Source organism: Ictidomys tridecemlineatus, unplaced genomic scaffold (genome assembly GCF_052094955.1).
Source record: "Ictidomys tridecemlineatus isolate mIctTri1 unplaced genomic scaffold, mIctTri1.hap1 Scaffold_419, whole genome shotgun sequence".
Taxonomy (NCBI): Eukaryota; Metazoa; Chordata; class Mammalia; order Rodentia; family Sciuridae; genus Ictidomys; species Ictidomys tridecemlineatus.
Window position 1 is genome coordinate 109,188 of NW_027522715.1, and position 15,566 is coordinate 124,753.

The 15,566-nt window shown below is 43.0% G+C and overlaps 1 protein-coding gene across 2 annotated transcripts in view; it reads left to right on the top strand.

The window, feature by feature from the left end:
- LOC144373502 (trafficking kinesin-binding protein 1-like) overlaps positions 1-15,566 on the top strand; it is a 51,887-nt gene that overhangs the window by 23,793 nt on the left and 12,528 nt on the right. Inside the window, exon 9 of one of the 2 annotated variants that reach the window (XM_078036549.1) lies at positions 283-468. The exons of the other annotated variant lie outside the window; for it this stretch is intronic. Coding sequence (XP_077892675.1) covers positions 283-453 — 171 coding nt within the window. The 3' untranslated portion in view covers positions 454-468. Of the gene's footprint in view, positions 1-282; positions 469-15,566 lie in introns of those variants that run through there. 2 annotated transcript variants of the gene reach the window in all.

Genomic DNA, 15,566 nt, shown 5'->3' on the forward strand with positions numbered 1-15,566 from the left:
ATCTGGAAAGCATAAGGTGCTCACTAATTAGAGGTAACCATAGTTACCAAGTTGTCTTCAAATTGTCTTGAAGAGGACTTTTTTTTCTCCCTCTTGGTTTTAATTCTACAAAAGGCATTTTACATGTCAGTCATCCTTATTCTATATTCAGTTTCACTGGATGATTTTCCTAACTCAGGAGTCTTTGGGTAGCCATATTAAAAGTTCAAAAGTAAAATAAGAAAACAATTCATTCTTAGAAAATAGTTTCAGGTCCTGAATTGTCTGATTTTAATATTTCAGCTGATTGGGTGGCAAGAAGAGATGAGCCTGGACCCTGTGGAGTTCAATGTGTACAGGGCGAGATGCCTCAACAGAAAGAAGTTGGCACCTGGAGGAGTGGTTTTAAAATGTCCACTTGGGGGCGCTGTGGTCTTCTGCAGGAGCAGAACCAAGGTCCATTTCTCTGGTTAGGTAAGTTACTGAGTATGAAATTTCACAGACACTCAGGTTCCAATGAGCCAATGTGGTGATAAGATACCCTTAGAGACTGGCTGGCTTCCTCTTCATCCAGTCAGCTCTATTGTTCTGCTTTCTCCTGCCTCTGCTCATTACCTTCATAGTTCTTGCTGCATTATATTTCAACTGCCAACTCTTCCGACTCCTCCTCTTGGCTGTGTCTCTGTACCAGCCACATCAACACAGTGCCTGGCACACGGATGCATTGCTGTGTGTGTTGCTGAGCCTGTGTAGGACTCAAAACGGTCCCTGTGAGCTAAGAAGGGAGAGCAATTGAATCTTTTCCGGAATGGGACTTAGATCATGCATGTTGAAATCATTCTGGCTGCAGCCCAGGGGAGTCTGGGCAGGTATGACTTGAACAACTGCTAATTGTACCTGTTCCTATTTGCATATTAGCCACAAGAAGAAAAAGATAGAAAAGGATATTGTTCTTGGAACTCAATTAGATGTGCCTTATTTCATTTGTCAGTAACTCTTGTTCCTTCCGGAAAATTTCCAAATCAGAAGCATCTTCGGAGTCCTGCAATGGACACAAAATTAAGACAATAGAAAAGCTACCCATTCTTACAGAAGAACATGATACCATGAATGACTGGGGTTTACAATTTCAGCACATCTTGAGAAAATATTTCATCAATATTTTAGAGTCCCAACAGAGCCTGCCAAGACTTGGTTGGTAGGTTGAGAAGCCAAGGGTAGGCCCCAAAGTCTGTGCTTGTGCCTTTCTCAAAGGAAGGTGACAGGTTGACAACCATAGGGTGAGTCCAAGCAGGCATAGGTGGACTTAATCACTCAGAGTTAAGCCTTGGTCCCAAGTGAGGAGCAGGAGTGAGAGAACCAACATAAAAGGAAGCAGAGAGAGGTGGAGGCAGATCTAGGCAGAGACTCCACAAGGGGCAGAGCACAGTGGAAGAGGTTTCAGGCCAGAGTGCAGAGAAATTAACCTGGACTAGAGGCTGGAAAAGCAGGAAAGAGCTGGAAACATAAAGTTCTGATGAACTAAGAGGCAGATATGTAGCTGAGCCCAAGTGATACCCACCCAGCTTCCCTCTGGAAATATTAGTTTCAATCTCCCCTAAGATAAGGTGGCAAAATAACACAATGTGTGAAGTTGCTCTGTGAGAGAGGGCATGCCAACCGTTGGCCTCCATACTGTTACCCTGCCAAAAAGCAGGCTCATCATTATGAGATTTTGAGACGAAGTTGGGATTTTTTGGGGAAATTTCTATATTTTAAAAACATGAGCACTCTGGTTCCAGGAAAGATAAGAGTAAGCACAGTTCACACATCTTCCAGCTGATGATAGCTCCAGGAGAGACTACATAGACCAGCTATTTGAAGACAATGGAAGGAAAAGAGCAGCAAGCAGATTGGGGAAGAAGCCCAGAAAAGGAGGGACATCAAGCCAGTAGTGAGTTTATATTTCGCCTACTCTGGTGTCCTCCTGGTTTGAACATAGCAGAACAGGAGACTGCAAGTGGGCTCCAGGGAGAAGTCCCCTAATTTTGGTTCAAGAAGTGAAATTTGGGACTACTATTGCCCAGAGAGAGAGCATGAATGCTCCTGATTTTCTTCCTTTCTTAGCTTTCTCTACTCTCTAGATAGAGCACATCTGTGGTGGCAGCAGTCAGTAATAGAACTGGCAGAACCAAAATTCTGAGGAAGGGCAAACCTGCTATTTGATCAGAAGGATTGCCATCTTAAGAGGCAATGCTTTTTTTTCTCTATGTTCTCCTACCACTGAGACCTGAACATGGCCCCAAATATGGCAATATGAAGCAGACCAGAGTAACCAGAATCCCAAGTTCCTAAGTGAAGGACCCGAAAGGGAAGCCTCCAAGAACACAAAGCACTGGAGAGGTTAAAGAGGAGGAAAGGGACCTCCTTGTGTTTATGAACTCCAAGGTTTCCTATTGTCGCTACTCCACTGCAGCCAGACATGTTTAGATCTGGTCCTAACTAGCACACCAAAGACTTTGAGAACTGAAGTAATGGAGAGATCACCATCCATTTCCCAGTCTGGCCAATGAGTGATTGATGAAGCCTGAAATGGAGCCAACAAGGAGTATAAACTCTTTGAAAACAACTGACATTGTCATCAGAGCCCGTAAGGTTGGGTTGGTCCTTGATGCCAGGACCTGACCAGGTGGATAACCTGCTAAAATAAAAATAGCATTTTTTTAAACAAGATTTAAACAAGCTACAGTCTCATAATATAATTTTCACATTGTCCAGAATATAAAATCAAAATTACTGAGCATACAAAAAAAAAAAAACATAAACATTTAAATTGTCCTTGGAAAAGACAGTCATCAGATGCCGGTGATGAAATTTCACAGATGTTAAAATTATCAAAGTCCTTAAAGCAGCTATGATAAAAGTGCTCAAATGAGCAATTGCAACCATTCTTGAAACAAAGTTTAAAATAGAAAATCTCAGCAAAGACATGAGAGATAAAAGTAGAAATCTGAGAATTTAGAAATACAAAGCCAAACAAAGGAAGTCACTGGATGGACTCATTAGCAGAATTGAAACGACAGAGGGAAGAGTCAGTGAATTTGAAGATAAATAGAAATTATCCAATATAAACCATAGAGAGGAAGAAAAGGATATAAAAAATGAACACAGCCTCTCTGACATATGGGAAGAAAAAAAAAGGAGGGGATGTCTAACATTTGTGTCATCAGATCCCAGAGAAAGAGAAATACACACACACACACACACACACACACATATACTTTTATGTGCATATATATACTTATATATGTACATATAGACTTGTATATGTATATATATATATATGTGTGTGTGTGTGTGTGTGTGTGTGTGTGTGTGTGTGTTTAAGACCTAAACAGACCACAAACAGAACAAAAGAAATCTACACCCAGACACACCACAATCAAACCACTGAACACTAAAGATAAAGGAAAATCTTGAAAATAGAGAAAAATGGCATTGTTTTTAGTGGGAAAATGGTTTGAGTGACTCTAGATTTCTCATTGGAAACCATAGAGGTCATAGAAAGGAATACAGGATTTTTAAAAGAGCTAAAGGGGAAAAAAAGTTAGTCTAGAATTCTAAATTTGGCAAAAATATCTTTCAGGAATGAAGGGAAAATAAAGACATTCTCTGGTGAAGGAAAACTAAGAAAATTCACAGGAGCCAACCTGTTCTAAAGGGATTAATCATATTCCTCAGACAGAAAGGTATGTCTGGGCTCTGTCCCACAGCTGAACTGGTGGCCCCTCGGCATCAAGAATGGACCACTCATGTATCTCAAGCTACTATTTTCAATTTGCAAGGTCAATGCAGAGATTTGGGATGAGCAAAGTGACCTTCAGAAGCCAATTTTGGAAACATTCCAGCAGGAGTGAAGAGTGGCAGCTCAACTTCCTGACTGGGGAGACTAGTGTCTCTAAAACGAGTGCTTATTGGAAAACGTCCCGTGGTGTTCAGGCCCCATAGGTACTCTTAAAAACTGTGAAGACAAAATGGTAGTAGTGTGGCCCAGGCTCCCACCCTGAGGAAGGAGTCACCAGAAGCTCTAGACACGGGGCCAGAACCTGGGGATGGGCAGAGCAGATGGAATACTCTGCGGACAGAGGTGGTATTTTCAGGGGGCTTCCTGGCATTAATGAGACAGCCATGGAGGGAACATGGTGGACACTGGGTAGCCACCCAGGTGACAAAACTCAGTGATTATCATAATCATCAGGGGAAAACTGGGGTATTTCTTCAGTAAAGAATTTGGATGAAGAAGTAGTTTGGGGGCCATTCTTATGGCTCTGTGTCTCTCTGTAAACTGTCACAATGAGGAGACTATGAGCCATAGTTGTTAGAAGTATGATCTACAAATATTGTAAGAAGTTTGGAGAAGAGGAAGAACCATACTTGTGACCCCAAACTCTGGACACGACCATCTTCATTCTCATATCGTCCCATGAATAGATAAATAATGTGAACAGAGGACTTTACACTTTACATGGGTGTTCTGGAACAATCCGGTTCCAGTGTATGGAAACCAGTCCCAAAATACAGTGAGACTAAAGAAAGAGGCAGATCCAGGACTGCACTGGTGCAATATATTGGAGACCTACTGACAAAAGCATGATCATAGGCCACAGCAAGAAGAGTGGATCTCCATAGTTTGGGTCACAAGGAGGGGTATCTATATATATCCTTCCCAGGAGGCTCTATCAGATCCCCTCAAAGGCTCCAGAAGTATCACTCATGCTGATTCAGCAGTTTCTGTGCAGGCGCAGTTTCCAAACAAGTCTCCAGCTCTCCTCCAAGTCTCCAGCTCTCCTCCAAGTCACCAGCTCTCCTCCAAGGCTCCAGCTCTCCTCCAAGGCTCCGCATCTCCTCATTGAGGTCTGGAACCACAAGCTGCTTAAATCCTGGCACTGCCACTTGTGGGCAGTGTATGGATCCATCAGTCATTTAGCTTCTTGAAGTTCTGGTTTCCTCTTGGAGAAGCAGGATCATGATCACCTTGGAAGATTGGGACAGTTTCCTGAGCTGATGCCCATGAGTTTCTTTGTCCAGCGTCTAGTACCTAAGAGGAGGCCAGGGATTGTTCTCTCCTTCCCTTTTCCATATTAGGAAAATTTCCAAGGGACTTTGAAGAGGGCAGAGGTGATTACTTGGCATTCTTTCAGTGCTCTTGACAGCTGTCTTTGAGCTACTTACACTAGGTAAGTCCTAGAAAATGGGTAGTAATGCAAACAGAAACATAAGGAAAAACTGTCCCCTAAAGACATAAATAATGTCTGTTCTGGGTAACATTCCAAATATGGCATTTTATTGACCTATCGTCATGAACCCGTTTTTTGTTTGTTTGTTTGTTTGTTTTTTGAAGGGCATTCCGTATGCACCTTTTCTTTCTTTTTAAAATATGCTTTTAGTTGTAGATTGTCACAATGTCTTTATTTTCATATGGTGCTGAGGATTGAACACAGGGCCTCACGCGTGCGAGGCCAGTGCTCTACCACTGAGCTACAACCCCAGCCCATCTGTTTTGAGTATATTAGCAAATCATTTCCCCATCCTGACTACCTGTGAGTGTCTGTCCTTGAGATCTCCTTTTGAAATGGTGGTGACATCTTACTAGTTCCTTTATTAATGGAAGCTTTGACATGTGTGGATTTTAAATTTATATGAGCCATGACTTTACCTTTGAAAATGTAACACCTACTTCCTTAATGATTCACAAATCAGTAATTCAGATAAGACCTTCTTCATCCCTTCTCCACTGATTTTATATTAAATTCCAAGTTCCTCATCATGCCCTCCATAAAACACAAACAATACACATCCACACTCGTTTGTGTACCCACACAGGGTCATGCTGCCATCCCCATACCTACCCAGTACCCTCTACATGCCCACAAAATAGTGATCTTTGCTGGAGAGGATTGCTAAAAACAAAGGCACATCTGAATATTTTGGACTGAATGGGAATTGGATACCTAACCTATGAGGTGTTTGGAAACCAAATGGCAGGGACTAAATAAATGAAGTAGTAACCTTAGCAGGGAATGATATAGAGTGCTGTCTATTTGGAGTCTACACTGAATCCTAACTTCAGTTCAAGTTTAAAAATTGCACTGCCTTGAGCTTTTGGGGTCCCTCTTTGAGGACTTGCTTGCCATTCTCTTTCCACCCTTAAGGAAGGTGCACTGAGTATCCACAGTGATGGTGGTCTGGGTTGAGTCCCTCTGGGACCTGTTCTATATTTGCCAATATTGTTTTCAATGTCTGTTCCTTTTTGTGCTGCCATGTTCTATGTCAGACCTAGAGCCATAGCTGGTTGACGATCTGAGATTGTTGGAGCCTCGGCTGGGAGGCATGGAAGGTCTGTCTGCACGGTGGGTGGTAGTTATTAGATCATCTCTGGTGTCCCTGTGTACTCACTTGTTCCCTTTACTGATCGCTAAAGAGGACCAACAGACAGATTGACTTCTGCTCTGGATAACTACCAGAGTCCTCCCAATATGCTTACTAACTAAAAAACAGCAGAACTCTTGGGAAAGCAATCACAGGCTCTTCTCTACTCCAGCAAAAACGCTGGGTCCTGTGGCATTGACCACTTGGGAGCTTCCCGGGAACTGGCTCAGGCTTTCTAAATCAGAATATACAGTTTAAGGAGAGTCCTCTGGTGAATCTTGTGTACTTTCAGAGTTTGAGAAATGCTAAGAGTGACAGAGGAATATTAATCCCTCAAGTCTGTGACTCTAGTTGGTAGGTGTACTGATCATGTTCACCTCTCAGAGCCAGCTTCCTCATCCATAAAGGAAGGACAGTAATCTCTGTGCCACAGGCCACGGAATGATCAAATACTTGTGCCGGCCAAAATCCATAACTTATTTAAAGAGAGAACCCTAAAGAAAACTTATGGGGGGGGCAGTAGGATTGGCAATAGAGATCAGGAGTCAGGGTTTTCAGGGCTGGGCTCTAGACTGGAGAAGGACAACACCCAAAAGAATAAGAAGGGCTATGCAGAGAATTACAGCACAGGGGTGTGAGGGAGGGGCAGCCACTTCTGATTGGGCAGTCAGGGAAAGCCTCTCCAGGGAGGGGCATTGAACCAGCCATTTGATATCTGGCCTGGGTGTGTTTGGGCAGAGAGAGGAGCTGGTGCAAAGACCCATGGATAGAAAAGTGAGGATCACAGAAAGAAGGCCCAAGTGTCATTTGCTGGTAGGATAATGGAATGCTGTAGGATCAAAGAAACCATGATACTCACCAAAGAGTCCATCTGATCACCATATTTCCCAGCCACTGCCATTGAGCAGGCCAGTGGGGCTGTGAGCAGCAGGAATCCCAGGCACGGTTCTGCATGCTCCTCTCTTTCTGTGGGTTAAAGCTCAAAGCCACACACTGGAATGGTGGAGTCTCCATCAGCCAGCATCTCCAAGTACGTAAACGAGTATTCCCCATGAACCTGTGTTAGACCTGTCATCTGAAAGAGAACTAACTAAGCGTTCGTGTCAAACCAGTAAGATTTTTGGAGGGCGTCCCAGAATCCCCAGAGGAGGGAACAAGGAGCTGTTTTAAAAAGCCCTCCTGGTGATTCTAGGGCACACTGAAGTCTGAGAACTGCTGTGTAGGGTGGGAGTTCTGTGCAGGAGGGCTGTCCACCTCCTGAGCTAGACAAATCAACCTTGTACCTAACAGGGGAAGAGTGGAACTTTGTAAAGTGTGTACATAGAACTTGGAGAAGGTCAGACAACTGCATTCTAACTTGCTTGAAGGGTAGAGAAAGAATGGGTGGTTTATCTGCTCAGCAGGGGCAGGCAAGGCTTTGAGGCCTGATGACCTGGTGTTGGGTCTTCCCACTTTGCCAAGTGGGAATTTAGAAAGAGCTACCATATGCAGCTATAATTCTCATAGCTAATTCAGGGAGGAATGGATACTAAAACCATTGTGTGAGAATTTGTTAGGGAGCAGGAGAGTCATATCTTCCTACAGAATGTTAATTTACAAAAGGCAAGGGCTAGCATCTTTGCAGTGAAGAGAATTGTGAGCCCCCACTTTAAGTTCATCATGAAATATAAGGTTCACTACCTCAAAATGGGACAAAGTGATACTAGTGTCCCCTGATGTGTGACACATTGGAAGGCACACACATTATTTCTGTGCTGTTCCTGCCACAAATGCAAAACCTGAATCATGAAGGTGATACAATATTGTGTTTTTGAAAACAGCAATGACGTGAAAGAAAGGTCGAAACGTTCTGGATTAAAGGAGGATAAAGAGACAACTAACACAACTCAGATCTGAATTGGATACTGAGCTGGAAAAGATGCTTTAAAAGATAATGTTGGGACAGTCAGAGAAATTTGAATATAGAGCATATATTTTAAAATATTACATCAATATGAAATTTTAATAATTTATACTGAGGATATATGAGAGCCTGGCCTCTTTCCTAGGAGATGTGTGCTAATGAATTAAGATAAAGGAACTTCATGTCCACAAGTCACTTTCAAGTGTTTTTGGAAAAAAGAAAAAAAAATTTCCAAAGAAGGTGCAAAAAAAATAAATGTTAATCTTCAAAAGTTGGAAGCACCCTAATAGAGGTTTCACAGTCTACAAAGTGCATTCTTCTGTCGTGTGGGTGTGGCAGGAGGATGTCTGAGGTGGTTCTGTTTCTTTCCTGTTCTCTGCTGAATTTCTTTGTGTGGGTCCCAAGCAACCTCCCTGCCCAGAGAGTTCAATCAGGGGACGCTGTGGCTCCAGGGGGAAATTGTCAAAGAGATTGTTGCCAGGACCCAAAAATAAAATGTCAAATTCTTGGTTTCGGGTTATGATGAAAGAAAAACCTAAGTGTATGTTTGGAGTAAGACCAAACAATCTGGAAGGGAAACTTGCTGAGCCAGTTCTTTTTTTTACTTATTTGACCCTGCTAATCCCACTTGCCAATCACCTAGGATAAGAACTGGATAAATGTACTTCAAGTAGACAAGGGAAGTTGGAGTTTGGAGAAGGATTCCACTTACATCAGATGTAAGAGCCCTTCACCTATCCCTGTCCATGAGCGGAGTCCAAGGTTATAGGAGAAGCCCCAGATGAGTCTGAGGATCCAAGGACAGATGAGCTAGTTTTGCAGGGAGCCTGGGAAAGTGAGGATGTTCTAGAACCCTTCCTCCATGGGTGACTCTCACCCATCACTGGGCAGCGACCACATTGGACAATGAGAAAGTTAGAAATGGCAGCAGGTGGGCCTCAACAGGGAAGTACCAGAAGATCTCAAAGTACCTGGCCCCAGATCCGTGTGGGAGTCACTTCCATACATTGCCTAGGAGCAGGTAGGCAGGCAGGTATGTCCCAGGGGGCCTTGCAAACAGTACAAAGGAAATAACATAGCCTCCCCCACAGCTCTAGCAAGTGCCTCCACCCAGATATGATACCCCCCAGGGAAAAGTTGGTGGAGAGGAAAAGTCTATCTGAATTATCTGAACTGATTGCAAGGCTCATATTAGGGATTGAATTGAGGTGGTGTGTGTAGGGGGGTGGAGGATTGTAATTTTAAAATCATGGGAGAATATATTTCCTGTAGCCAGTAGAGGGCACTTGGAGACAGCAGAAAACTTGAAGGAATTGGCTCTAATGATGGAAGCACAAGATCAGGTATGTGGGGTTTGCTTTCCTAAGAAGAAGAGATCCAGGGCAGGAGCTGAACCTCCCAACCCCTCTACACCACCACCTTCGAGGAAACAGTTTGTCATGGGTGCACGGTGGGAATAAATGCCAATGGCGGAGACTAGGAACCTCACATTCCGGATCCTTTCTAGAGCGTCAGTGGGTTCTGGAGGCTGCAGTTGCCTGGGGATAGGTGGGCAATGCCAGACCCGCAGGGACTCCCTAGGTTGCAGGTCTTCCCACCTGATTCAGGGTTCTTCCCACTCTTCCCATTCAGTCATATCTCAGTTCCATGCTACTCTAGGGATCCAGAGAGAGCCTCCCTCTGCATGGGCAGTTGAACTGGTCATGGGGACATTTGAATGAGTCCCTCTACTTTGGGGGTAGTAAGTTGGGCGGCCTGGTTGATGTCCTCCAGTTGAAGTGCATGTCTGGCCAAGAAGATCACTACACACGGGTGTAGATGTAAGTGAAGAAACATCACAGATTGAGAGGAAACCACTTGCACACCCTCCTGTCATACCCAGGATCAAAGGAAAGCATCTTAAAAAATAGTTTACAAAATGCTCTGTGTTATTAGGGGATTTCCCACCTTTTAAAATTAGCCCACCTAATTAATGCATCTTCCTTTTACACTCCCCCCAAACATTTGCAAATAAGTTACAGGCATTATGACCCTTTTCCTCCTTAACATTTAAATTTTTTTTGTAATTGTAGATGGATAGAATGCCTTTATTTTATTTATTTTATGTGATGCTGAGGATGGAACCCAGTGCCTCATGCATGCTAGGCAGGCACTCTACCATGGAGCTACAGCCCCAGCCCTCGCCTTAACATTTAGCCTGTATTTTCCAAGCCCCATAAAGCCCAGCACAGTGATTAAATCCAGGACTAAATTGTTTGTTGAATAGTATCTAGCATACACCATGCTAGGCTAATCTTGCTCTGAAGCCCCAAAGAACTTAAACCAGTGAGGGAAATCTGGACCTGTAGGTTAGATCAGCAACTTGGGGACCAGCAGCTCAGCAACGCATAGCAGATGAGACAAATCCAGGAAAAGGGAGCAAGAGAGTAACCTGGAACATGAAAGGCAAGGCAGAATCCATCAAGGTTTCCATGAGTTTCCAGGGAAGCCATTGGAAGAGGAGATTTCTGAACTAAAGACAAAGGTTTAGGGACCTCTTCTTAGAAGAGAAAGAACAGAAAAGAGATGTGTTGTTCTTCCACACCCCAATATATATAAGCCCACAGTCCTCCTTGGGGCCTCTATTACCTGTGACACTAAGGCCTTGAATAGCTGTAGCAATATCCAACCCCTGCCTCTCCTGGGTGCCTGACCCAAAACAGTGGTGTCTCCTGCCACCCTCAGACCCCTGAAAAAGCAACTGTATTGTATTCTCAGCTGTTCTGGGGTTCTGCAGAAACTGGAACCGAATAGCCAAAGCAGGTAAAGTTGTAGGGCTTAGGAACCAGGTAAGTAGGCCCCATAGCCCATCAGCTGTGGTCCAGCCCCTGGTCCCTGTCAGTGGCTGTGCTGTCAAGGATGGAATCCCTACCCACCATAATTGTCCCAGGGATGAAGAGGGAGGGCTCAGCCAGATATCAACAGCCAGCGAAGCCTCTGGGGTTTACAGACATATAGAGTGCCACTTCTCAACTCTCATTGATAACTGGTTGGTCATATTTTGCATTTTTATCAATTCATCATGAGTCAATATTTTTATAAAATACCATAACACCAAATTATGAGAAAAAATAAATTGCAAAGCAAACTAAAATATAATGTCAAATTTTAATTGGATTCAACAGACATTAAATTGCATTTTAAAATATAGGAACAAACATAGGGAAAACTAAAAGCCTTATGAAGACAGTACCCATTAATCATTGAAAATGTGCCTAGGGCATTTAGTATGGAGACTCATTGTTAAATTCAACTTTTATAGTTCTGCAGCTATAACTAACCAAATAGTAAAAAGATAGGTGAGTGGTGATTTTCTGTACTAAATACTTAGACCCGCTTTTGAATGAATACTGTTTTATCAGTATTAAGGTTTATAATATAATAAATGAGTATGATTCTTTTAACTTTTATTTTAGCTAGCTCAGGTTGATAACTGTACCATTTACAAGGGATAATGTATAAGCTTCTCAGCTCTCTTATACTAACACTCCAGATTGAAGCTGATATATCTAATTTCTTGACAAAATATTTCCAGTGGGGTTTGTTTTCAAGTCTATAATTCAGGCTCAAGGATACACAATGCAAATTTTTATGCCTCCAAGTTAGATAATAATGTTAATCTTTAAATTTTGAAAGTATTGATAACAATTAAATTCATGGTAAATGAAACAAATTAGAAAAATAAATATACACTTTCAGTTTTCAGATTTTTACGCATTTTTGGCTAAAGACTGCCAAACAAACCTTAAAGCATCACTTGTTGTAATGTGATCATTAGTTAGTGGCTCATGCCACCTGCAACTCAACCCAAGTGTTTCATGACACTTGAGCGGACTCACATGCTTGGTCATGTGCTTGGACTTCATGACAATGTTAATTGTCCAAAATGCATCTAACCATTTACTCTCAATTTCCATTCTTATCTCATTGTGGACAGTTTGCAGACTGATGTGAGCCCTCAGACCATTCTTCAGGTAGTGCTGGTGTGGGGACTTCTATGGTATAAAGCATCTTTTTGTTAAATATAATGAATTTCTGGTTAAGTGATGAAGCTTTTGAACATAATTTGTTATTTTTGCTTCTAGAAAAATCCCCCTGATGGCACAGAGCAGTGGGGAGAAGTTGATGCCTTGGGATGGGCCCTTCCTCTCTTACTAAACCTCAAAACAAACATCATCAGTGAACATTTCCGCTTGATGATACAGCCACCCCTCATGCAAAGAAACATAAATGCATGGTTTTCTTCAAACAGAAGTGTAGGATCTATAGGAGATGTCCAGGCCATATCTTGTCCTTCTTGACACTGACTTGATGAACTACAATGTGTGGTTGCATTGTAGTGTTAACTGTGGAATTGTTTAAGTAGGGGATGAAAGATTGAAAAAGCAAAAGGGAAAATTGATAAAGCAATAGTACTGATAACCACGGGAATCAGAGCCATCAATTCTGTAGGACTGGGGGAGCAAAGGAAATATGTGGCATTGTTTAGACAAAAAAAATCAATCTAATTATTATGTTACTGTCTCTTAGCTCTGAATTCACTATTATATGCCCTGCTGAGGCTTCTGTGTCAGGTGCTGCAGATAGGGAGACCCCTGAGGCCAGAAGGAGAAGCAAGAGACCTGTTTCTTCCTGCCTGTGAGCTGTCTCCCTCAGCAGGGCTTCTCCACCCTGGCAACAGCATGGCTCTCCCTCATCCTAGACCTGCCTCACCACAACACTCCTTCCTCCTGCTCAGGGAGGGAAGTGGAGATGCACCCTCCCCTCAGAGCTCTGGGTTCACCTGCTCAGGACCCCCTCCTACGACCTTCTCAGTTTATTTTATTCTAACCTGTTTCCTTTGCTCCCCAAGTCTTACAAAAGTGGGGGCTCTGATTCCTGTGGTCATCAGCACTATGTTTTCCCAACTTTCCCTTTTGATTTTTCAATCTTCCATCCCCTTCTTATGCAATTCCCCATATTCTCTCTGTTGAAAAGAAAGCCAGTCCTTCCTACTGGTTGATAATTGTTACTCATTAATCCAGCACCTAGTTCAAATTTGTCTTCCGTTGGTCGGAATTCTTTGTGAGTAATGAAAATTTTCATTTTAGCAAGATCCAAACCATATGTTGCCAGGCCTATTAGATGGGCTTTCCAGGTACCCAAATATAGTGAAGGAAGGAAATAGTGATTATAAACCATGGCCCCGAGGCCTGTTTAGAAACAAGGACCCTAGCACATTGCTATGATTATGCATATAAACTCTAGAGTAGAGGCAGTCATATCAACTGGGGGGCTAGCACAATAATCCAGGAGACGGATAGTTGGTGGCTCTGTTCCAGGTGGTGGTGGAGAAAGAGGTGAAGAGAGGGTTAATTCTAAATGCATTTTGAAGCCAATCTGACAAAGAGGTTTGCTGAGGATTAGATGGAAGGTGAGAGGAGTCAAAGATCGTCCCAGGGCTTTTGACCTAAGCAGCTGGAAGGATGGAGTTGCCATCAGTTGAGTTGGGGAAGGTATTAGGTGGATAAAGTTTCAGGAGAAATCCATGAGTTGAAGTATGCACAGTTGACTTTGAATGTCACTAGGTGTCCAAGTGCAAATGATTCCAAATCTTTGCTCTTTGACTTGATTTATCACTTAGCACTAGAATGAGGAAGCCTGATGTCAGGCTTATCCAGCACCTGACCTCTGGTGTCACCTTCTTCATGGAGGTTTCATTAACTCCGCTTTTGAGTTTATGACCTGGGCAGTGCTAGGGGAATTGTGAGTTCTGGGTCATTGTGAAAGCAAGTGACAGAATCTGTTACCTCTGGGTTGCACTGAGAGAGAGAGAAGCCCAGAAAACTTTCAGGATTCCAGACAACACTTGATAGACCAGCCTTTTGACTTGAATTACTTCATGAAGGCATACATGTCACTTTCTTTCTAGCTTACACATGTTCAAAGTGGATTTTTTTAAAGGGATTAACCAAATAAACCCTAACAGAATGTCAATAAATTCCTCCAGAGGAGTCTAGATGAATCTAGAAAAGACATTGAGCTGGTCTTGCCTTCCCACTCCCCTACCCTAGTCTCTGAAGGTGAGCCTGAGTTTGTAGAATGACCCATCTCAGTTGCCCCTAGAATGGCAAGCTTTCTACTCAGAGCCCTGGGAGCAAGGGTCTGTGGTCACCATATGCCCCAGATAGTTACCCTTTACTCTTCCTGGATCTCCCAGATACACATGGTGCAAAGCTCTGTGTGATAAGGGGACAGACCCTGAAAAAGATGAATTGACCCAGTGCTGTCATCCTTGTAACATTTCTGAGTCACCACCTTTGAAGGAAGGACATTCATCTTCGTGATTCACAATTTTCATCTGCAGAGACTTCAACACTCCCCACAAAAACACAAGGCAGGAAGGAGCCAAGGTTCTTGGTGGTGTCTCCCATCCCTTGGCTAATTTCTGACAGCTGTGGTCAAGAGACTTGATTTGGCCTGACTTTTCTTTTTCCTTTGTTAACTTCCAAGGAGTCATAGGTAAAGTTGACAATTGTTTAGCATTTAGATTTATTTATGGTTTGATTTTTTTTAAGCAATTATGTTACCGGATTAAGTTTGTGCAAAAATGAAGATGCTTATCTATGTATTATCTACACAGTCAACAAAGGGCAACTGGCTGTGTTAGCCATCCTACCCCTGTCCTAGTGGCCATCTGGCAGGCAGGTGTCCTTGAAGAACAGTATCTGAGTGACTTGTACTGAAAGGGTAGGCAGTGCCTTCCCCACAGCTTTACAGGTAGAAGGTGATTCCAGGAAGTTCAAGGACTACCACTGGGTGCATCTTTGAGAAGTTGAACAGAAGCTATCATGTTGACAAACAACTTCTCTTGGAGGACCAAGGGAGAGAGGGAACTGGTGATGGGACTAAAGTCCCAACCATAATCACTGGTTTACGTAAAAAGGAAGGGAGCAGCTCCTGGTTGAAAGGAGCCAAGAAACTAGTCATGAGGACTAAAAAGTTACCATAAGCAGTGACCGTTCTTCCTAGGCCCTCCTTACTGAAACCTGCAGCAAATCCACCCCAGCAACGTTATTTGAGGTGAGGCATGCACAGTTACAGTTGAAACTGTAGAAGTGTCAATCTCAAGATATGTGAATTCAAAAAGGAATTATCTAGGTTCTTAAAAGTAATTTAGGATGTTCTCATTGTTTGAATGACCTAGAGTTCTTTTGAGCTTGTTTTCCTGATAAGACTCATCTCTAAAAGCTCATCA